This window comes from Ictidomys tridecemlineatus, chromosome 4, assembly GCF_052094955.1.
Source record: "Ictidomys tridecemlineatus isolate mIctTri1 chromosome 4, mIctTri1.hap1, whole genome shotgun sequence".
NCBI classification, from domain to species: domain Eukaryota; kingdom Metazoa; phylum Chordata; class Mammalia; order Rodentia; family Sciuridae; genus Ictidomys; species Ictidomys tridecemlineatus.
Genome location: NC_135480.1, coordinates 76,093,820 through 76,119,413, shown reverse-complemented (window position 1 = coordinate 76,119,413; position 25,594 = coordinate 76,093,820). Strand labels below are relative to the sequence as shown.

Below are 25,594 nucleotides of genomic sequence, written 5' to 3'. Positions count from 1 at the left end.
TGTCCTGTAATGACTGAGGCCTTATCACTCACCATTTGCTGGGTATCCAGGGGTGAGAGGGTCCCCTGCACCATTAAGATTTAAGATATTTCCGCGCTGGACACCACCTCCAGGAAGATTCCAACCATCTGGATAGGACTGTACACCAGGAGCAAAATAGTCTGCGGGGTCTGAGTAAAGAATGACAGCTTTGGCCCCTGCCAGCTGGGCGTTTTTAACCTAGGAAATAGAGTGTACTTCTCTTATGTTAATTGGTTGCCCCAGATTTGGTAGTAACAATTTTCAAAACTATACATAAATGAGTAACTGAGCTTTATGTTCAAGCCTTTCTCATTAGGCTTACAACAAAGAACTTATTCAGAGAAGTAGTTTTTTCTTTTTTCTACTTCAGGTTCTAAAAATGTATTAGTTCTCAGAACAGATTTGGAAAATACCCAGATACTAGTAGTGAGTACTTGGTGTTTCCTTTTGATGCTCTGGAAGTATATAGAGCAACTAGACTCCTCAGGCAGATTCCTCCTAGTTCTATAGTTGAAAGTGAATATTTTTAAATTTATTTTCCAAAAAAAATTTTTAAAAATTAAAAAGTCAAGTGACATTAATTTAAAACTACTATGTGAATTTTATTTTCTCTTAATATCTATAACAACAATGTATATTAAATTTATTTCAGTAAATATTTTTAGATGTAATATTTAAAACAAAAATACTGAAACAACAAATCTAGCATGAATTTCTAGGTAGGTCACAGGGGTAACTTGCAAGTACAGAAAAATCTATTCGGCTCACCCTGGCCAAACACTGGCCAATTCCAGTGGCCCAGTTTAAAACCACTTCCCATAAGCTAGTAAGGATGTCCTCCTTGTAAGGTGGACATTTATAGAATGTAAGAGGATCATAGTCGTGAAAAGGTTGCAAGGAGATTTTAGATATATTGTATTATACCTTTTCATATTGGAGGAAAAGGAAAGAGATGATATTACCTTATTTCCTCTGAAAACTTTCCCATATCTGGCAATCACAATCTTTCCAGAGCAATTGATTTTCATGTCCCTCTCCAGTTTAAAGAAGTCTTCCGTTCGTGCATAGTTAACATATACTAAATCCCCCTGTTAAGATCAAGAATAATTTATTATAAAATATACAGGTTTCCTGCATGAGGGATATTCAATATCTTTGAAAAAGGAAAGAATCAAGAACATGCAAAAGGATCAGAAAAATATGAGCATTAAATAAGACACACAAGAAGTGAATTTCAGGTGAAGCTAATTTGGGCTAGAGACATACAAATTAAATAATATTTGTTTTTATGTCTTTTTTTCAGAACATATAAAAATACTGCCCTGGAAAAACACATATAAATATACACACTGCTGTATGCAGTCCAAGGATAAGGCACCCTAGCTAAAGGAGCCCTTGATGACAGCTTTACTATCTTCAAAATTATGTTCACAAATAATAACATAATGGGTCTTCACAAGTACCAGGAGGAAAATGGCTTGTGTCATTGGGTTCAGTTATTAGCATAATTATGTGCAAGACATCTCTGAGTCTCAACATTCTGATTTGTAAAATAAACTGTTAGGTTAAATCAGTGATCTTCCAACCTTTTTTGTTTTATTTTGGTACTCTAGTCATAAAATTGACTTTGAAAAGCAATGTACCTATTCATATATTTAACATGGACATCTAAAATTTTTTCAAGTATCTGCAGAGAATGTTATAATATAATATAAACATTAATATTTTAGAAGCAACTTACATAATTTTCTATGTACCCAATGGAATTTAAATAAATATGCAGTTATTTACTATTCAACATCATCTACTTAAAAAAAGACATACTCTAGTGTTAGGACTCCATCATTCCTTTTTCTTCTTGATCTTGTGTTTTGTGCCCCTTTCCTTTCAGTATTTCACTCTGAAGAAAACTATATTTGCTGTGATTCCCCTTCAATGAAGACTATCTTGTTTCAGCTGCAGGGAAGATTTCCTGCCTGTGGAAAGCCTTCAGCTGTCAAACCTTCAGGGACTGCCTCAGCTGCAGATGGCCACATTGTGAGGTCATGTTGCTTTTGGGGTTGTTACACATTCAGTGGATTATTGGTGTAAGCACATACTTGAATACCTCTGTCTAATCAAAGATAATTCCAAAGGGGTTTTCTGGAGCTCTGCATAGGGTTAGTCAAGACTGCTCTTGAGCTAGCACTGCAGTGTGATTCTCCCTCTGCCTAATCCAGCTTCTCCTTCTGTCCTGCCATAGGCTTTGGTTTCACAAGAATACTCTTTACTTGTCATCTAGTACATTAGATTTAGTTTCAAAATCTATTCTCTTGAACTTAAATATACTTGAAATTCTCTTATTAATTACTGTCAAATTTCCTTGAACATGTATAGTGTATAAAATCAATTTAAAAATGTTTCCTGGGACAGACTGTGTTAAGAAAATTCTTCAGGGATAATTTTTATTATAATCATTATTAATGTCAAAGTGAGTCTAACAACATCATCATAAATATTTCTAAGTAGTACAAGTACACAAGATTTAAATACAATGCAAATAATGGTATGACAAAGCTTTATCTTAAAAATCTATGGGTGAATTAGTTATTGCTAGAATGAGACAGAGATCAACAACATTCTATTCACATTTCCTATGTCCACATATAAGTTCTGAGAAACCTTGGATAAGAGAGTAAACAGATTTTTTTAAGAACTGTCACTACATAATTCAAACTTCATCCATGTTACAATCCCAAAACCAAATGCTGATTTATCATACAATTTACTTTTAATGATATCAGCTAGAAATTGAATTGGATTCACCTTTATTTTGTTAGATCTGCAAACCATTTAATTTGCAAAATAATCTATTACCTAATTGTTAGAATTGTTTGCTATCTCAACACAGAAAGTAACACTTCTAATTGTCAATTTCTTTGTAGCCCCATCGAGTCTTACAATGCAGAGAAATACTTCATTTATGTTTTTTGAGGATATAGGTAGAGTATGTCTTTCGTTTGTAATACAAGAGAAAAATGATTATAAATAGGAAGGTAGGGCCAGAGTAGCAACTGGACCTCAACACATAGGCTAGTACTCAATTTCACATAGAAGTACCCCGGGCAACTGCTGATCTGAAAATATATTTCCTTAAAACAAACACATACCTACACCTGAAAAGCTTTCGCACACCCCAGTTTAAAGACACTGTCCCAAATGATTTCCTACATCCTATAATTTTATGGTGTTTCTAATTTTCTTTTTTGACTACATTTATCATAGCATATACATAATCAATTTATATCAAATACTAAAATAGTTGCTTCCCAGCTGATTGTTAAGAATTAGTTGTCAGATTTATTGAAGAAATTATTATGTGCCACGGTACAGCAATCTCTGCCCTTGAAGCAACTTACAAAAGTGTGGATGGAAGAAGATAAAAGACAATAAATATTAAATTTAATATCTAAACAAATTATATGACATATTAAAAGGTGATAAATGCTATAGAAAAATTTAAAAGTTAGAGTAGTCAAACAGTGAATTAGTACTCATATAGGTGCAATTTTAAACAAAATGGGAAAAAGCTAATTGAAAAGGTGACATGAAAATCTTTGCTTTTATAAGAGGAATTCTTTAAGTTATTATATTTCTTCCTAAAACCAATAAAATATGTATGCATTTCTAAAGACAGCAGTATATGTCTGGCTTATAATTGTTAAAAAGAGTTTTCTAGAGTATGCTCTTATTCTATTTCAACTGTGGCTAAAAAGCCATTAAACCATTTTATTTTAGGAAAAAGAAAAACCAGTGTTAATTATTCTACTTGAAATTTATCCTTAACACCACCAACTTTGGGGAGACTGTTCCTTTAAATATCACTCAATGGTGGAAATTTGTTGATAAATTGCCGATCTTTCCATAACAAATTATTATGAAGAAGATATTAGAGAAAACATTAGTTTGAAAGTGACAGTAAACTTTGAAAATGAAAACAAGTCTGATAGATATTCCCTCCCAGCCTTTCTCAAATGGGGGCTGTCACTGTTGGTTAGAAAAAAGCCTTGTTTTCAAACAATGACCTTCTTATAATTTATACTGTAGCATTGTTCTGTGCCTGTGAATAAATGCAATCTTGCACTGTTGGCTTCAGGTTTTCCCTGTTTCCTCTGAGTATCCATCTCCCCACCCTTGTTTGTGGAGCAGAATTGAGAGGCAAAGTGTGGTTCTGGAGCGTTCAGTGACAGCATCACCTAGGACCAAGACAAATCGGGCTCCAACCCAGATCTATTCAAACCCAGGGTGGGAACAGAATCTTTGTCACAAACTGTTATGACACGCACTGAAGTTTGAGAGCCACTGGATTATGTTTTAGGTTACAATACTTTATGGACATGTCAAATTTCAAATAGACTAAAGCAGAAACTAGATGATTAAAATATACATTCAAAGATGACAACAGTGAAATCTTATACACATATACATATAGACACAATTTAAAAGTGAATTAAGACTCTTCTGACTGGTTACATATGATCCAGCAAAGTGCAAAAGCCAGCAAGCACATCTGATAGTTTAATTTAATTGTAAAATATGTCTCTAAACAGAATGACAGACTCCATTTATCCTGCTGTTAATCTAGAAGAATTTAAGCATGCCTGAAAGAAATAAGTGATAATAATTTTTATGACAATTTCTTATGAGTAGAATAATCATGTCAAAGTTCAAAAATTGTTTGGTGGATTTTCAGTGCTTATATGATAAATCTATGAATAAATCTGTGAATAATTAAGTTATCTGGTATAAATTAATCTGGCATAATATCCTACTTACAGTGTCCTGCCTTCCCATACAAATCATAATCTGTTTCTTCTACATAATCTTTTTACTGTTAAATACATTTCACAGCGTTCTTTAACTGCTTCACACTCATCTATCTGATAAGATTTTAGAAGTATACTTATTTCATAGTTATTTCAAATTAAGTTTCTTCATTATATATTCTGCTATCATATGTAATTTTCCTTATATATTTAACTCTCATCTGGTAAAATTATTTTTAAATGAAGATTTGTTAGTTCAGATTTTTGTATATTTTGGTTTTGCAGATATATCATTATAAATAATGGAGGTAATTAATTTAAAAAGGCCTGAAGCACAAAAATATGTGGAGAATAATTTGACAGTATCAAAAATGAGGGTTTCTTTTCAACCAGGTACAACATAGATAAAAATAACAAAGAGCCAAAAAATTAGAAGATATATGCAATATCTAAAATCAATATGGAATGAATAATTAAAATATTCAAGAAACCCATAAAAATAAAAAGCTCAGAAATTCAACATAAAAATATATAACAATGCTTTCAAAAGTGAAAAAAGATTAGTTAATAAATATGTATGTTTAGAGAAGAGCAATCTCATTTGTAATCAAAGAAATGTTAACTAAAACTTTAACAAAATTGAACAGTTATATGGGCAAAATTGAGATGTTAAAGTTTATACATCCATTTTAGGAAAGAGAAACATTCATACACTGTGAGTGAGGATATAAAGTGCTTAGGATAGACCTGGAGAAATTAATTATTTCCTACAACCCAGAAATCTGGGTGTAATATTCTCCTCATAATATTCTGTCTTCTCATCTGGAAGCACAATCTGTTTTCTCTACATAACGGTTTCATTTTTCAATAAATTTCACAGTGGTTTTTTTTTTGAGGGGGGGGCAGGGGATTGAACTCAGGGTCACTCAACCACTAAGCCACATCCCCAGCCCTATTTAGTATTTTATTTGGAGACAGGGTCTCATTGAGTTGCATAGCAACTGGATTTTGCTGAGGCTAGCTTTGAACTCACCATCTTCCTGCCTCAGCCTCCTGAGCCATTGGGATTACAGGCCAGTGCCACCTCACCTGGCTTCACAGTTTTCTTGTTATTGTGCACAAAGAAACTCTCATAGGCCTGAATCTAGACATGTCCGAGACCATTCACTGTGACAATGTTTGGGATAAAGAGAGTTTAGAGACAAATTATATATATAAGAGAATGAGTGTCACTTCTGGTGCCCACATAAGATAATATGTAACAGTGAAAATCTTTTAACTACTCTGACATAAGGCAAAAACAAATTTTGAAAGAACTTTTGAAAGTAGAAACAAATCAAATAAGTCCTAAAGTGTAATATGATTTATGTGAATTGTAAATACCTCCAACACATACAAAGCCATATAGTTCCAAGAACACACACATAACTAAGGACACAAATACATTAGAGTGGAGAAGAAGAATGGGATTGAGAATAAGATTTGAAGTGAAAACAAACTAAAATAAATAAAGGATCTGCACATGTATTCACAATAATAGAGTGGTTTAACCTGGAGAATAAATCTAAGCAACTGCAACAAACCTAAGATCTAAAATATACTGTATTTTCTTTGCCAACTGTTTTATCCCCTATTTCTATCTCCTGTCAATTATGAAGTAATTTCAGTGATTGAAAGCATCTTTATTATGGCTCAATTTTACATAGAATTTTTTTTAATAATCTATCATTAAATATAATGTTAATTATGTCATTAAGCATAATGTTCATTTGAAATAAATCTCATCTAATAGAAAATGTTCTGTTTCGTGAAGTTTTAAAATTGAAAATAAATTGTCAAATCAAATTCATTTGAAAATCATATAAATAATATTTTTAAAATAATAAAAATATGACATTGCCTGACATTAAATCATCCTTACATCTTTTTGACAGTGTCTTGTTGTTTTCCAGACTGGTCTTGAACCCCTGGGCCCAAAAGACCCTCCTGTCTCAACCTTCCATGTAGCTGGGAATACAAGCATATGCTTCTGTACCTGACATATCCTTATGTTTTTGTTGCAAATCCTAACTGATTGGTAAAGATTTTACAATGTCAGTTCAATTCTAAGTGCAAACATTTTATTTAGGACATTTCCAATGACAGTCAAACCTTTACCTTTCTATTGAGTGATAACACAATATACCTAACTTCCAATGAGGAACTTGTAAAATTTGTCCTAAGTACCACAAACTTGAAACATCCAAAATTAAATTTACTTAATGTTAAACATTATATTAGGAGACAGAACATTTTGAGTTACTAATAAATTATTTTGAATCTTTTCCAGTTTAGCTTTCTCATTACTATGGTTTGAATGTCTCCTCCCAAATTCAGGTGTTGAAACTTAATAGCAAAGATAAAAGGATTCAAAGGTGAAACCTTTAAGAAGTGACTGGTCCATGAGATTCTCCCTCATGAATGGGGTTAAGGCCCTTGTATAAGAGGCTCCAGGAAGCATTTGTCTTGCTTGCCCTTCTGTCTTCAGCCATATGAGGCCACTTGTTCCTTCACTCTGGAGGACACAGCAACCAGGTGCCATCTCAGAAGCAGAGAGCAGCCTTCGCCAGAAAACCAAATGTCCTGTCACTTTGGTCTGGGATTTTACAGCCTCCACAGAACTATAAGAAAATAAACTCTTCTTCTTTATACATTACCCAGTTTGTGGTATTATGTTAGAGAAGTACAAACTAAGACATTCACCAAAATCTGTGCAAGAATCTGGAGACTTAAATTATAAAAATTCAAATGATACTGATGCACAGTCTATTAAGTAAACTTCATATGATTTTTTAAGAATGGGGATTCATATTCTGAATTTGGAAATGATAACAATATCCTTATTCAAAATTTTTGAAAATTAATCAATATTATACAGTTTTAGTAATGTATGATAGGCATACAACAGAAATTACTGGAACAACAATTTGGAACAATAAAATGAGCAAACTAATATTAAAACATGAATCTCACAGGTTCTATCTTTAGTGAAAATATCCAGACACAAAAATTACATGTCATATAATTCCATTTATATGAATTAATAAAATAGGCAAAATTAATGTACAATAGTGAAAAAAATCAGAAGAATGATTCACTCAGTGCTGTGTGGAGTTGATTAAGAAGGAATACAAAGGGACTTTTTGAAGTAATGGTAATACACCGAAGAAGTCTGGATTACACAGGTGGATGTATTTGTCAAAAGTCAATAAATGTATTTTGTGCATCTCATTGTAACACATTTTATCTTAAAAAAGCACCATGAACAAAAAAATCAGCACTCTTTTTTTTCTCTCCTGAGCTCTAGTTTCTCAAATGTGGAAAAAGGTTAATTTGAATTATATCAAAAATCCTCTTATTACCCTTTAAATATTGCCTGCATGTCTGAGGTGACAGGAGGCTTCTTTTTGTCATTTGTATTTTATTCCATCACATTTTACCTCTGGCATTCCTTGTGGAGAAAAGGCACTGAAAGGTGGCACAACATCTGAAATATTTTCATATCCAGGAGGAGGTGGTTCAAATAAGGATGTATTGAAAATCTGGAGACACAAACACAAAAGCAAATCAGCTGAAGTCTAATTCCTACATTCTAGCAAGGGGAATTGCTTACTATCTTAATTATCTCTGGCAGTTGAGGGGTAACTAATCCTTCAGCATTGTGAAAATACATATCAGATGCTCAGAAATGTGTTAGAAGGTGTGAGGAACACATGAAATAAATCAATTCAGACTTTGTCCTCAACATCCATTTAGGGGGACAAATCTAAAAAAATGCTTTATCCCCCTAAATTAGCAATAGTTTTTTTTTTTTTTTAAGTGGCATTGCATCACAGTCTGACTTAAATAAAAAGCCTAAAAATATAGTTGCTTCACAGAAGGCTAATAGTCTATTAACCTCTTGTGATCCCTGAGAGAAGTCATAAGAACCACCTTTTGATTTAGGGGAAAAAAAAAGTTTCCACAGATAAAAATGTTAAATTTTAGTACCCAAATACAAATATAGTAATGTATAGTAATAGTAGGCACTTGTAATAATAGTGCTAAGATAATTAGAAAAAAAATAAGTATTAAATTTTAATTTACTTTAATGAGCTTTTACATAATTGAGGATTATACCCAGTAGTATCTGGATACAAGGAACAATATTCACACCAAAAAGTATGAAAACTGTGAAACAAAACATCTAAGTCTTTCTACATGTTACTATTGAATTGAGAAAGAAAAGCAGTAATACTCAAAAGTCACCCCCCAACAACAACAACAACAAAAGATATGAAAACAGTAATCTTGAATGAGTGCTCGAATCCATGCTGTAGTGTGAAGGCTGAAGGCTCCCTTAAGGCCGATGTGTTGTTAACAGTTTGTTCTCCAGAGTGGCACTTATGGGAGGAGTAATCTTTAGGAGATGGTGAGCTGATCTTAGGTCATTGAAGATATGCCTTTGAAGGGGTTATGGGGTAGTCTCCAAAGAAGAATGTTATTTAGGGTTAGCAATAAATTAGAAATATATCTGTTCTACAGAAAGTGATGGCTTAGTGTAGAGTGGAAAGAAAGGCACCAGAGAATTCATAGCCGTGCAATTTCCCATTCATAATCCATATGGTACAAAATACCTTAAACTAAAAAAATAATATTTTAAAGTAGTGCCAGATTTATGGCATCCCCTGGAACTTGGCAGCAACTATCAGGAAGACTTAGCCTTAAATTTAAGATTTAAGAAAGTTCCACAAATTTGTGAGAAAGAACTCAGGGTTCCCCCAAATCACTAAACACACAAAAATAGTTAGAAAAGAGCCAACAGAAAGAACAAAGTAAAATCACATCTGCAAAGACTACTTTTCTTGTTTTATCGTACACATGTTGGTTAAAAGTTAGATGAAAAAAAATTAAAAATGATTTGTAGGTTAAAAAACATACAAATCTGGAGAAAATTAATGAGTTTAAGAGACAGATCTGAAGGAATGGGCCAGCATACAACACAGAATCTTAGAAACGAAAAGTATAGAAGAAATATTAAGAAAACTAAAGAATAAAATGAGAATGATTGGGACACACACAGTTCTAAAAGAAGAAAACAGAAAGAATGTGAAAGAAATAGATTTGAATATTTAATAACTAAGAATATTACAAAGCTAATAAAAATTATGAACTCTCAGATTTAGGAGTTTCAAAATAGTCTGATCAAAATAAATAAGAAAATAATCTACATTCAACTTGTCATGGTAAAGCCTTAATACTAGAGGCTAGGGTTGTGTCTCAGTGGTAGAGCATTTGCCTAGCACATGTGAGGCACTGGGTTTGATCATCAGTACCACATAATAAATAAAATAATTTTAAAAAAAAACTCAATACTAGAATACTGAGTATTTAACATTTCTCCTTCTTTCATTGATAGAGAAAGTAGACAAAATAAGGATACATTTAAGGAAAAGGGGATTTCAGTCAGGTAATGAACAAATGCAAGTCAAAAAGCAGATATAAAATATTAAATCCCAAAACCAACACACACACACACACACACACACACACATTTAAAAAGAATGAAATATTTATAAAAGTTTACCATATATTAGTCTCTAAGGAAACTTCAACCACTGTCAAAGGATTATCATCCTACAAATCACTTTATCTTATCACAGTATATTTAATCTAAGAATCAGATCAAACTAGACAGTAAGAACAATCTTAAAATTCAGAATTTTAAAAATTCTAAGTAATTCCAGAGTGGAACAATTATAGAAATTAAGAAAACTATTTGATGGTAAGATAACTAAAGTATTCTTTTTGAAAAGTTGTGAGACTCAGTTGAAGTGACACTTACAGGGAAATTTGTAGCCTTAAAACTCATATTAAAAATAAGGTCAAATGCCAACAAGGTAAGCTACAAAGATTAGCCATGTAAACAAAACAAAGAAAGAAGAGGCAATTATAAAGTAAGAATGGAACTAATAAAACATAAAACAAAGATACACAAGAAAAGTTTCCCAAAGCCAAAAGATGTCTCTCTCAAGATCAATAAGAAAAAATAGCAAAAACATAAAAAATAATATTTGGTATGGAAAAAAGCTTATCTACAGCTGCTAGGCAGATTTATTTATTTGTTTGTTTGTTTACTCATTTGGGGTTGAACCCAAGGCCTTGTGCATGCTAGGAAAGTGTTCTACCACTGAGTTTTATCCCCAGCCCAACTACACAAATTATTAAAAGGTAAGAAAATATTAAGAAAAATGATGACCATAAATTTGAAAACTTAGATGAAATGGAAAATGCAGCTTTAAAAAACTTAATAAATGAGCTGAGTGTGGTGGCACAAGCCTTTAATCCCAGAGGTATTGGAGGCTGAAATAGGAGAATCACAGATTCAAAGCCAGTTTCAGCAAAATCAAAATGCTAAGCAACTCAGTGAGACTCTGTCCCTAAATAAAATACAAAATAGAGCTGAGGATGTGGCTTAGTGGTCAATTGCCCCTGAGTTCAAAATAAAGTGCCAAGGCCAACTAGTTCTCCATGAAAGGTTAAAGAAAAAGATCATTTAAATATAACAAACACAATCTTTCTCAGAGACTACTATAAACAACTCATGTTATAAAACAAGTATGATCTAGAGATTACAGCCTAAGAAGTAACTTGCAAAAAAAAAAAAAAGACTAGACATGTTAGGAATATAAGTTGAATATATGAACATATGAATTTAAACTCCTAGTACCAGTTCCAGAAATGTAAGGTTAGATTAACATTAGAGTATCACTTAATATTATCATTAGCTCAAGAAAGATAAATATCATGCTCATCTCAAAAAAAAAAATGTGTTGATACAATTCAACACATTCACAGCAAGAAGTCTTAGCAACCTGTACAGGAAGCAAGTTAACCTCATAAGAGTATAGCAGCTATCAAAATTAATAGTGGAAATTTAAAGTCATTCCCTTCAAGACTGGAAGAAATTCAAGGTTACCAGATATCATCACTTCTTTCAATATCATACTCACATCACTGCCAGTGCAGTATATCCAGGATAGAGGCGCTGGGAGTGAGTCCAGATAATACTGAGACTGATGGGACCTCAAATGATACCAAACCAACCACTATGCTAAAATTCCTACACTTTTCAAATTTCCCATATTGTTTTCTGTGATTTGCATAGGGTACAAACTTATCTGTGTCACTGTAAGTCTGTAAAAGAAACTGTAAGTTTGTAAAAGAAACTTGCTAAGGTGCAATAAAAATACATATAGAAGCAAAGCCATATCAGTGAGTCTTCCTGGCAAGGGAGCATTCAAGCTTGCCTCAATTAATTTTTGGAAATCTTCAATATTATGTCACAGTGTGCAGCACTAAATTTCACAGCAACCTCATGAGTTATTCTAACAATAAAGAAAATAATTTTAAGGTCAAGGAAATTACTTACTTGATTGACTTTATTAAAAGTAGAATATATATCAGCCTTAGAACATTAGTTACTTTCTGAAATTCACTAGTAGCTTCATATTATGTGTTCTGAGTATAATTTAAACAATTTTGGATTATAAATTTCTATTTACTTTTTGTGACATAAAAAGGCAATGTGCAGTTCAATGTCTGTGGTATATTATCTATGCATAAACAAAGTGAAACAAAGTACTTATGTAGAGTAAGAACACTGGGTTTCTAATAGGATCTAGAAACTACTAATTATATCTGTTGCCTGTGGGCAGAAAACTTGTCTGTGTTATACAAGAATAGAAGAAATCATATCTTACCACACAGCTCAGCTGTGAATAGTTTGCCACATATAACAAACTACACTAGGAGATAAGAAAGAACATTGGCAACAGAGTAGGGGGATGACATATAGCTGAATTGACACAATTTCTATAGATAATGCCAAAATTTGAAACAAATTTATACAAATGGAGGTGAATGTCAAAAGAATCAGTGGGTAGTCGAATAGTGATTGCCCTGAAAATGGTAAAATGCAGAGGAAGTACAGTATCCCATAGGACCATGTTATGAAATGCTTGTGTAACTTGTACAAAAATTAAAATGAATCAATGATATAACTTGGAATAAATAAGATGCTTTAGGTAGCTAGCATCATTCAGTAAAGTCTCCAAAATAAAACTTTTATGATTCTTTGTGTGTGTGTGTGTGTGTGTGTGTGTGTGTGTGTGTGTGTTTTGCTGTGCATTGAACCCATGGCCTTGTGCAGGTGAGACAAGCACTCTACCAACTGAGCTATATCCTCAGCCCATGATTCATTTTTATTTCATGTGATAGGCTTTAGTAACTTTATAAATGTATGTAATAACAAAAAAATAAATAATGAAATAATAAAAACAATGAACCACCCAAAATTGGTAAGTGAAGGAAAGACAAAAGAAAAACATTAAGAGTCTGCTATTTTCTGTTTTATATACTAACAATCCCCAAATTTGATATATTAAGACAGTCTTATATATATATGTGCATTTTTAACATTGTCAATATTTTATTATGTCATTAAATAATTTTCCTTTAAAAGCAAGTTTAAAGGAAAATCAAGTTCATAATTGATTATATAGATATGCCAGCACTTATTCTGTAGATATCATGAAAATCTATGATGTATATTATCATTCCCCATACTTTAAAAATACTTTTAAATTTTGCAAAGTTTAATAGCATTTCTCTGAATTTAAATTGTTCACTACTAAAGTTTAAAATAGTTAATATGGAAAATAATATTAGGATATTATATTAGGAAATTTAGCATGGGATTCTATCAGTGACTGAAAAAAAACAATATATTAATCCTTTATCAAGAAGAGATTGATAACATTTTCAATGAGAGGAGTTTAATGACATATTTTGAAAAAAAATTAATATTAAAATTACATGACATTTTCAGTGCACTTATCAAGCTGGATATATTTGAAGCAATATGTAACTTAGAATACCCAGTAACAAAAGGATTGAAGGAAGCTTTCCAGACTGAAAGAGACAATTTTAGATATAATAGTCCTATCATATCTAAAATTGTCTCTTTTAGTTATGATATGGTAGATAAGATGTAGTAAATAAGGGTAGATATTTGAGTTAAATTTTATGAGCTTTCTTATTGAAACAAATTACAATAGGAATTATGTTGATTATGTGTGTTTTCGTCTCTTCCTCCTGTATATGCCTGAATTTGCGAACAATGTTGCATATTCTGTAGAGTAGATAACAACCTGTAGAACTTGCCTCATCATTTCCCCCTCCAAATGCCCCATACAAGTTGTCAGAGATTTGATCACATGGTCCTTTCAGACATAAAAATTCATTGCCTCTTAGCCTTTTGAATAAGATCAAGTGGAAACATGATCATTACAAACCAATAAAACCTGCTAGTGAAAACAGCACACTGATCAATGATATTTTAGCAACTCCACATCTATGCAGTGCATTCATAATTTAAACCTATCAAAAGTGTATCTATTTTAGTTTCTTGGAATTTTATCAGTATATAATATTTGACATTGATATACAATACTAAAATACAAAAAATAAAGACAGTAACTATCATAAATCACTAATTTATCAGAATCTTTCCAACATCACATTAAACTCAAACATCATAACAGAGTAGTTGACACTATAATGAGTTATCAAAGATATTATTCACAAACTTCAATAATATTGATTTCTATCAAAATTTGAAGAAGAGAGAGCATATTGTTTCATAGAAGGTATTTGAAAAGAATAGACTGGGATGGATGTTTCTTTTATTCCCTTTCTGTTTTTTTACCTCATTTCCATCTTCATCAATTATTGAGATGTAGTTTGGATGAGTCTTATTTGGATAGGACAACAGGACATCATAATGGGCTAACTCAACAGAATCCAGGCCAAATTCTTTCCACTGGGATTGAATTTGCTTTGCAAGCACAAAGTTTTGTTCTGTTCCTGCTAAATGCGGTATCCGTGTAAAATTACTGGTGAACAAAAATTGAAAGTGGTTAGAAATTAATGTTTAATGAGCCTTTATCCCAAATCAACATGATTATAGTTGAAAAAGTGCAAGAGGCCTAGGAAAGTTTTCTGCACAGTAAAGAAGTTTGAACTCCAAGTTCTCTCACTTAAAGAGACTCTTCCAAAAACCTTCCAAGCCCCTTAGCAATTTTTTTTATCCACAGTTTTGATTCTGTTGCAATTAATATAGACATTTATGTGTTTGTTATGACTATGCATATCTATCTATGTATGTAAAGTTATGGTCTTTTTATATAAAATTACATCCTGTATTCACTAGAAAATACTTCAATCACTAGAGGTATTTCAGATATTTTTTGGATATATGCACTAAGCTATTTAAAAAAATAAATGAATAAATAAATATGCAAGGAGAATTTATGCTCTGACAAAAACTAGCTATTCTAATCAATTATATATTAATTGTTTTATTTTAGTTGCTTTGTTTTATTTTTAGTTGCTTTGTAAATACTTTTAAAAATTACTCATTTTCTCTTTTGCTCTATGCTATCTCAGGAAGCATGGAACTAATATTCAAAATATGCCAAACATACTCTCCAATTTCATTCTCATCACAGCAATATTATTATCTCCATGTTATAGGGGTAGAAATGAAGGCTCGGGAAGATTAAGTATTCACTTAGACCTATTTTAGTATTAGCCAGCAAAGATGCAATTCAAACTCAATTCTGTTCAGTTCCCAAGTCTGTTTTTTACTAAAAAATACTCTCTCTCTAAAGCATGAGTCAGCAAACTAATTTCCTCAGGCTAAATCTAGCCTACTGCTGTTTTTTTGTATAGTCCACAGACCAAGAATGGTTTTTAAATACCAATAGGTGAAAAAAACAGAATAATTTTGTTCAAATACCACTGCCTATAAATAATATTTTATCATAACTTACATGCTTATTTTTAATATATTTTCTATGGCTTCTTTGTTGCTGCAATAGCAAAGCTTAGTAGTTATGACAAAGATGTGTTGGCCCACAAACGCTGATCACTTTACAGAAAAAGTTCACTGACTCCTACTCTGAAGCCTCTGTAATAAAGTTTAGCTAAGAGTATAATCCTCCCCACATGAAATGAGATGCAAGATCTGCACCAAACAGAAAACATTGATTTAAAAAAAAAAAAAGCCTGTGTATGAAATATCAAAACTTCTTAACAGAATAATACCCAATTATCTATTAATACAATTTTTAAGTATATGCTTACTATAGGAACTTTTTGATGTTTTCAGCTTTCAATTCATCCAAAAATGCTTTCTTCAGACCATTCTGTGGAACAATGTTTGCAGCTTCGTTGGAAGATTTTATATACCATCCTGTAAAATACATACAAATATAGGAATGAGATATAAGCTTATAGACAAGTCTTATTTTTCTTTTTGATTGTATCTGTCATGTGTAAAACACAAAATATCAATATTTCAAGATGTTAGCTGATATTTTCTAAAGTTTAATTTCCTTTGCCTACTTCCACTGAAAAAGCATCATGCAAATATTTAAAATTACAAAGCAACATGTTTTTATTTCAAATTTCAATAATAATATATTGTTGCTATTTTAAGAAATGTTTGATGAAAAATCAGCACTTGATTTAAATATGGCATTAGGGTTTCAACCAATGGACATAAACTGTATATATTAAAAATAAAGTCCAAATGTGGATCCACTTTCTTTCTCTGTAAAGATTCTCTCTCTAGTGACTTCTTGCCTGTTGACCTAGAATAAACATTTAATAATGTGTGTAGTGAATTAACTATTTCATATTTCAAGTACATAATTCATATTTCAAGTACATAAATTATTTTAAAAATGTTGAAAAGAACTCAAACTTTTAATTTGCTCTGGTTCTGAAATGAAAACAGAATGTGCTGCGATTTTGTTTCTAGTTGAAATAGGCTTGAGAAGTTGAAGGTCAGAAACCTACAGTGAAACACCAATTTACCCAACATTTCTGCAAGGCATGCAATGTACGAAGGAGACCAGAAGCAATGCATACCCACATGGTGTAGAGCCCATTAGCCTCTGTGGTTGACTTTTAATCTAAGGGAGAGATGGAATCATGATGGGATTTATTTGGAAAGAGTATATTGATGTGTGATTAAAATTATTACAAACTCAACACCCACTCAGTTTTCATGATGTTCTCCAATTTTTGATCATATGTATACAAACACACATGCATGTAAACAACACATTAAAATACATGATTGGACATGAATGATATATGGTTTTACCTGTTAATTAAATTAAAGGACTTTGATTAGAATGTGGGATCAGAGAAGGATACACTGAGGATGAGATATTTGATATTTGAGTTGGGATCTGAAAAATGAACATGATGAAAAGCTTAGAGGTCTGCAGACAGGAGAGGACAGCAGAGAATATTAAGGAAAACAAACACAATAAAAAACCTATTCTGTGCCAGCCACTGACATTGAATATAGGAATTGGGGTAAGGGCAGAACTAGAAAGAATGAGACGCCTTTAAGACAGATAGGATATTTGACTAGTATGTTGACCTTAACTCCTAGTTTTCTAGTTGAGAAAATGAAAACTTCATTTGAAATGTATAATTATTGAACATGTATCCTATTTAAGCCCCACAGCAACCCTAGGTGGTTACCAATCCCACATGTTAGTTTATGAACAGAGCATATGGCTCAAAAGTCTTTTGAAACTCCAGGGTCACACAGCGAACTAGCAGATGATAGCAAATTTGAATAAACTTAACTGGTTAAGTTTATTAACGTGGACCAGTTAAGGGTCTTCTAAATCCCAGCTAGGGGATCCAGAATTCAGAATCAGGGCGGACTATCTGTTGATATCTTGGAGTAGTCCTGTTAGGATCATCTCCTTATAGAGGAGAAATGAAGAGCAAAAATAGTCGCAGTATGGTGCTAGGAACTTTGCATGCTATTTCGTTCACTATAATCTATAAATTGCAGGTATTATTCTCACCATAAAGTGAGAAACTGAGGTTGAGAGAGACTTGGTAATTTGTTCAAGGTCACTACGAAGTGGTAGAATCAAAATTAGAATTTAAAGTCTGAGTCTGCACATACTGCTATGATTTTCATGTAGAGTTGGATTAAGTCTGTAAGTCAGTACTGAGGAAACAATACAAAGATTGGTTCAAAGCGCTAGCAATAATTCACCCATTTCTTAAATGTGCCTCTGCTACTCTCTAGGACTTAGGACTGTGAAGACTCCTTTGGAGTAATACCCCGAATTCTACCTTGCACCTGCAGCATTCCCAGGCACCGAACTAGTCGAAAACCCCAAACAGGTAGGAGCCGCTTCAGGCAGAGCTTGGATGACCTCGTTACACAACCGTAAAAATAATGCTGCTTGTCCCCCAAAGTATTGAATCTTGCAGGGTGTTCAATTTCAGGTTCAACCCTTCTCCCCGTTCTATACCTTCCCCCAAACGTCTTTAGAAATTAACCCTATACAGCCCGCAGCAATGCTCTGCCAATCTCGAAGGAACCCTTCCGCCTATCGCCCTTTTCCAAACAGCCCGCCCCTGGAGAAGACGAGCGACAGGACCCCACTGGGCTGCCGGCTCGCGAATCTGGAAACCGCGGAACTGCGCGGGGAGACTCTGGGTTTTTCTTAGCAAAAGCGCCCCTACCGAAGAGGAAGCCGAGGATAAAGAGGCCAGAGGCCAGCACCAGCGCCCCAGCGCAGAGCAAGCGCGGGCGGCGTCCGGGGCCTGCAGCGGAGTCGTTCTCGCGCAGGGGATTCCACATCTCCGCTGAGTGGGGCTAGGCCTTCAGAGACTTGAGCCTCTGCGGCGGCAGCACGAGCCGGGTCCTGGCCCAGCAGCCCCGCCCCGCCCCGCCCTGGGGCAGCCTTCCTCCCCTAGTGCCTGGCCTATCAGTCACCCGCGGCGAGAATTCACTCCCAGCGCTGGGGTTCAGTTCCTCCCTAAAAGTATTGCTAGTCTACTCTGAACCAATCCGTGCGAGGGGTAGGCAAGGAAACCCGGCCTCTTTCGAGAGGCGCTTAAAAAAAAAAAAAAAAAAAGAAAGAAAGAAAGAAAGAAAGTTGCTCCTGGAAATTTGCGGCTCTTGCTGAGAAGGACGAATCTGCGAGAGGGGAGCGCTACTTTTCTCTCTCCGCTTCAGTGACTCAACAGAATGCTCCTCCGTTTGCCTAGGAAAATAAATACTGACCTGGCTCCAACCTAGTTGGTAGAAAAGACTTAAGTCATCTCTTAAGAACTTTTTTTTTTCCAGCTTCAAACCCTACAAAATACTTACAATAATGTGCTGCATAAATTCAAGCAGAAGAGGCTTTATATTTAGATAGGGTTGACTTCAAAGTCACCTACCACCAAGCTCTTTTTTCCTAACAAATTCCATTGTTATTTACAAATATTTAGGGTGTGGCCCTCCATTTACATAATAAAACCAACTGAGTATTTATTGATTGATTTATTGAGACCAGGGTCTGACTTTGCTTCTGAGGCTAGCCTAGCCTCCAATTGGCAATCATCCTGCCCCATGCACAAGGAATTTGAGTATTTATTTATTTAGTGGTACTGGAGCTGTACCTGAGCCTCAGGTATGCTAGGCAAGGGCTCTATGACAGCTACACTCCCAAACCTTTATAAAATCATTTTTTAGAGGAATGATATTCTGAACTCAGAGGCTTCATTTTCATATCCTACCTGAATCTGGCCAGTCTTTCAAAATAAATAAATAAGAAATTGTTCTGTTAATTCACAATGGGGGAGGGGAATAGAGGTACTTTGGACTAGACAGAGGGGAGTGAAGAAGGGAGGCAAGAGGTCATACTATCATACTCAGGAATGATAGCAGAATAAATCTGACACTATTACCCTATATGCATATATAGGGTATATATGCATAAAGGGTAATAGTGCGTGACCTGTGTAACTCTACATCATATAAAACATAGACAAATGAGAAGTTATTCTCGACATTTGTCTATGAGGTGTCAAAATGCATTCTACTGTCATGTATAATTAATTAGAACAAACTAAAAATATAAAAAATAAACAAAAATAAACAAAAATTTTAAAAATTGTTATTTGTTTTATTAACTGAGAGAAGCAATCACACCTAATTCTACTCCCTTTTATATATTCTTAATAATAGTAATGTTATGTAGAGGGAAAGAATATCCATACTTCATGAAATCAACTATCTTCTTATAGTCCATGAAGGAGACTATGCATTCTCTAGGAATGCATTATAGAAACTTTGCATTTAACAAATTCATGAAGTACAAGTAGGGTTTAATCAGTGGAGATGAGAAGAGACATTAAGGAGTAGGAACTAGCAAGATAGACAAAGGCCCAAAATTCAGTGTATCCAAGGGATAAGAAATGGTGTGAATTTTGAAAAAGGAGAGGCAGGATAAAAATAGAGAAAATGGACTAGATTATCCAGTGTCTTGGGTACTTTGATAAAGAATTTGTGAACAAAGTGAACAAATATGGGAAATTCATCTGTCAACAGTGAATCAAGAGATTGCCTGATGACCCAGTGAAGAAAAGAGGGAGTTTCTAAAGACTTTCTAACAAAATTCTACACTTATTATATTTTTTCTGATGTTCCTGGTGTCAACTGTAATTAGGAATGGCAGAATAACTTGGATTTTACTTAGTAAGCACTTGTTATGATATATTTTATATACATTATCTCATTTAATTATTATAGGAACCCTTCAAGATTTTCAAGTTTTATACCACCATTCTTCCCATTTTACCATTTTACATAAGGAAAAATGGATATGTAGTGAGATGAATTAAATTATCCAAAGTCACAAAGTTAAGAACTACAATAATTTTGTCTTACTTCACACCACTGTACAGCCTCCACAGAGCTCAGGCTATTTACTGAGTCTGCTGTAGAATGGGGAGAATCAATGTTCTTGGTGTCATAAGACTTGGACTTAACCTTTACATCTAGTCCTCTCTACACTTCGCAACCTTCCTTGGATAACAACCATTCAAATAACTTAAATATATCTCCTCATTTGCAAAGTCTGGGATCACTCAGTACCATCAAGTACATTTGGGCAGTGTACATGTTTTCAAGGTAAGGTGTGACCATAACTGAAGCAAATTTCAGTTCAATATTAAAAAAAAAAAAAAAGATTTTTCAGCAGGGTTACAACTACCTAGAGCTACCTAGTACAGTTGGCCCTCCACATCTAAGTGTTCCACATCTTCAATCAACCTCACTTAGAAAATATCTGGGAAGAAATGTGTCTGTGCTGAACATGTATAGACTTGTATAGACTTCTATTTTGGCATTATTTCCTAATATAATATATATATATATATATATATATATATATATATATATAATTTAAATAGCATTTGCATTATATTAGGCATTATAAATAATCTGGAGAGATTATTTAAGGTATATCATTTTATATGTGGGACTTAAGCATCCTCAGATTTTGCTATCAGCAGGGGGGTCCTGGAATAAATCCACTATGGATATTGAGGAATAACACTAATTGAATTAATACACCTCTATGGTAAACAGGATGTGTTTGAGGATTCAGGGAATAAATACCCATTACTCAGATATATAAACCTTATGGAACTTATAGTTTTATAGAGAAGATATACCTTTAACAAGTAATTAATATCTAACATTATGAACACTTTCTATATGGTAGATACTATGTTACATGTTTTATATCTATTATTTCACTTATTTGTCAGGACTTAACCTAAAAGAATTTGCAACTTCTAGTGGCCAATTATGAAAATTACACAAGATTTTTGTTGTCACATTTAGTATTATTGACCTTTAAAGACAAGAAAACTAAGTTTTAGAAGAATTGATTTTTTTTAAAGAGAGAGAGAGAGAGAGAAAGAGAGAGAGAGAGAGAGAGAGAGAGAGAGAATTTTTTAATATATATATTTATTTTTTTGTTCTCGGTGGACACAACATCTTTGTTTGTATGTGGTGCTGAGGATCGAACCCGGGCCGCACGTATGCCAGGGGAGCGTGCTACCACTTGAGCCACATCCCCAGCCCAGGAATTGATATTTTTCAAAAAAAACGATAGTCAGAAGTTTCTTTTTTTAATGTTCCTGGTAAGCATCAGGCCACACTACACTTCCTTCTTTAACTATCAGGGAAATAGTAGCCAAGCAGGAATAAAGCCAAACCCAGTTGGATACTATCTTGCTTCTTTGAACCAACCCTGACTGTAACACTTCTCACTCTACATTGTAGCTGTGTGAACCTGTATATCTCCCCAGACAGACTCAACTTTTTGAGGTCAGGGACTTTGTTTTATATCTTTCTTAACCATAATTCCCAGCAACCAAAACTGTTTGATAAATATGGCTTCTCTCCCTCTCTCTCTCTCTCTCTCTCTCTCTCTCTATTGGGGATTAAACTACTCAGGGGCACTCACCCACTGAGCCACATCCCAGCCCTATTATTTTTTATTTTCTTAGAGACAGGGTCTCACTGAGTTGGTTAGCTCCTAGTTTTTTGATGAGGTTGGCTTTGAACTCCGGATCCTCCTGAGCCACTGGTTACCTAAACTAAAGGAATCTTTGTAGACAAGTTTTTTGTTTGTTTGTTTGTTTTTGAGAAGTAGAAAATTTAGAAATATTATTTCAGCCACCTGAGCCACTGGGATTACAGGTGTGTGCCATTGCGCGCAGCTGATAAATGTGTTTTCAATGAATTAATGTATTGAAGAAAAACTGATGTTAAAAAGGAAAGTGATCACTTAGTATAATAATGAATAAGCAACCTGTTATAACCGTACCTATACCTTGCTTATTAGAAATTTAAGAGTGTCAGTTTCTTCTAATTATTCTCCTTAACCACCTATTTCATATATTCTTCATAATTAATGCCCAGAGTAAAAAATGAATATTACATTGGTTTAATAATATCATATTTGAAAGTATCCTAAGTGCACATGTGCCCTTCTGTGTGAAAATTTTATTCCTACCTTCACGTGAATACCTTTTTTCCTTCTTTAAAAATCTTGCTTTAAAAAACCTATGTTGTAAGGCTTTCTTAATATTTACAGATTTTTGAACTTATAACTGATCTCTTCTTCCTGGATTTTTACTGAGGTGTTTTGTTACATATTTTACTCTTATGTCTTTTCAGGATTTAAGATCCTTGGTGCCAAGGACTATATTTTGATCCTGTCTATTTTTCAGAATTAACCACAAGGCTTAGTATATAGAAAAGTCCTTTGGAAGTATTGAATTATTTTATGTTAAGCAATGAAGCAATTATGACATATAAGAAACAATTGCTCCTCCTGGGAATTTTTTTTTTCTGAAAGGAGGAAGATAGAACCTAAATAGAAAGATGAATGAGAAAACCAGAAAGCAAAAATTATGTGCCAAAAAGAACAATAAGAGTGTGTATTAGGAAAACTATGTGGACTCCTTATTCATAATTAATGTTTCATATTAATCACAATACTCTTGTTTAAAGAGCATCTTAAGTATTTCATAAGGTGAAATATCCACACACAAGAAATACTTGATATTATTTCATAGATAGGTGGATAAGTTGATTGCCCTCTTCTCTTTACTCAGGAAATAGTAGATTCCAATAGAAATATTAAAGAAGGGAAAGATAATTGCTTTAACTACTTGGCCATCAGTTTTTGCAGAATCTCTAGGCTGCAAAGATGCAGAACATGAGGATTGTGCCTGGCAGAGTACTTGGACTGTAATATTTGGCACAAAGCAGAGGATCAATAAGCTGTAGCTATGATGTTCCCCTTATGGCTGGCTAAGGTTGACTAAAGTTTCCAGTTAACTCTGTAATGATTCTAAAGTACTATAGACTCTCTACACTTTAGACTCTTTCCAGCAGCTTTCTTCTTTAACTTCCCTGTCATGCACTTTTATGCAATTTCCTCAGTTTTGCTAAATTACTTTTTTATGAAACAGGGATAACAAAATTTGCTGTTTATACAGGAGTCAATGTGTTGACAGTAATCCTGACACTTGGAATCTGTGAGTTTCACATTTCAAAACAAGTTTGTATAAAGTCACTATCATATTTGATCAGGTGGTTTCAAGTTGAACATCACATATGTATCTAGAAATCTCTTGAGTTATAATCTAACACAATATCATTATGGTAACCTAAATTTGAGGAAAACACACTTTCATGAAAACAATGATGAAATACATTCCAAAGAACGAAATGAGATATGCTATCTATAATACTAAGAATTCTTTCACAAATTGAAAGGGGTGATATCAGTCAAAATGAGAATGAGGAAAATATAAATCTGTCTTTGTACAAAAATCAACTAAAGCAAAGTATTACACTCATTTCTGGGTGTAACATAAGTAAAATAAATTTATCTTCTTTTATGTAGCCTCTAATAAGTATTTTCTTTTGAAAAAACGCTTTAACAATGTTAAGAAAAATATACTTTAATGTTCCTTGGCTGCTTCTTAATTTGTAAACACAGCATTCTGAAACTCTGAAGTGTACAATAAATGGCAGTTTTGCCAAATGAGAATTATAACTTCTCCAAGTGTCTGTTATTTTTTTTTAATTTCAATCTTTTTACATAGGAGAGCAAGTATACTTGTTTAATGCTTGATCTGTGCATTTCAAAGCTATGCATTTTATTGTATATAAATTATAAATCAAGAAAACTGACTTAAAAGATAGGGACATAGTTAAAATTAGAACAGTTCTGAATGACTCATCTACATTCCACATTTTCAAAGTAATTAGTTTTTGTTCCCCTTATGGTTACTTGACCTAAACTAAAGGAATCTTTGTAGACAATTTTTTTTTGAGAAGTAGAAAATTTAGAAATATTCTTTTTAATTCAATGATAAAATGAAATATTAAAAAGACATATGAAAAATGTTTGTAGTATTTGGGAAAATGTGTATTTTTCTCTTAATTTTTATTACATTATTTTTTAAAAAATGTGTGCAGAAGCAAAGGAAGTAGAAAACTCAGGTATCATAGCACTTCACTTTCCAGAGGTTAAAAACAACATCTTGGTCCTAATCATTCCAGACATTTTTCTGTGCATACAATAGTTTACAAATACAAAATGACATCATGTTACACAGCTTGGTGAATTTCTAAAAAAAAAAGAAAAAGAAATGAATACATTGACCAGTCAACATCAAGAGCAAGAAACAGAGCATCATCCAGAAGCCCTCCTCACATCTAATTTACATCACTACTCTTAATATTGAAAGGCATCCATTATTCTCCTGTTTTGAATTTTAGGACCAATGCTTACTTAGTATCACAGATTTTAAAAATTTCTGTAGATGGAATAATATACATACTTTTGTGTTTGACTTCTTCAGAACTATGTTGGTGGAATACATTAGTAGTGTGCTAATAAGTTAGCTCTTCAAAGAAGGAAAAAGCCCTGATTTTCAGCATTTACTGATTTCTATAATGCTCATAATCCCACCATTGCTGGTTTCAGGCTGACAATATATGACTGATTGTGCAGTTGGAAAGAGATGCCCATAATTGCCTCTTGTAATCTGGTAAGAAGAGACTCCTGTGTACTGCTGGCCATACTTTTCCATGTGGCAAGAGTTCATCCATTTTAAGTGCTATGGACTAATCAATCACACAATATGCCAAAATGTATTTATCTATTCTCCTCTTGATAGATATTTGGATTGTCACTGGGCATAGTTGCACATACCTGTGACTCCAGAGGCTGAAGAAGGAGGATTGCAAGTTCAAAGCCAGTCTTTACAAAGTGGTAAGG

At 33.4% G+C, this 25,594-nt stretch overlaps 1 protein-coding gene across 1 annotated transcript in view; it reads right to left on the bottom strand.

Annotated features, from left to right (window-relative positions):
• Positions 1–18,700, bottom strand: part of LOC101964348 (glutamate carboxypeptidase 2) — a 47,378-nt gene extending 28,678 nt beyond the window's left edge. The window contains exons 1-6 of the mRNA XM_078046852.1: positions 18,477–18,700; positions 16,053–16,161; positions 14,614–14,800; positions 8,306–8,407; positions 984–1,109; positions 33–219 (exon numbers count right to left, since the gene is read on the bottom strand). Coding sequence (XP_077902978.1) covers positions 33–219; positions 984–1,109; positions 8,306–8,407; positions 14,614–14,800; positions 16,053–16,161; positions 18,477–18,594 — 829 coding nt within the window. The 5' untranslated portion in view covers positions 18,595–18,700. The remainder of the gene's footprint in view (positions 1–32; positions 220–983; positions 1,110–8,305; positions 8,408–14,613; positions 14,801–16,052; positions 16,162–18,476) is intronic.
• Positions 18,701–25,594: the final 6,894 nt, after the last annotated feature.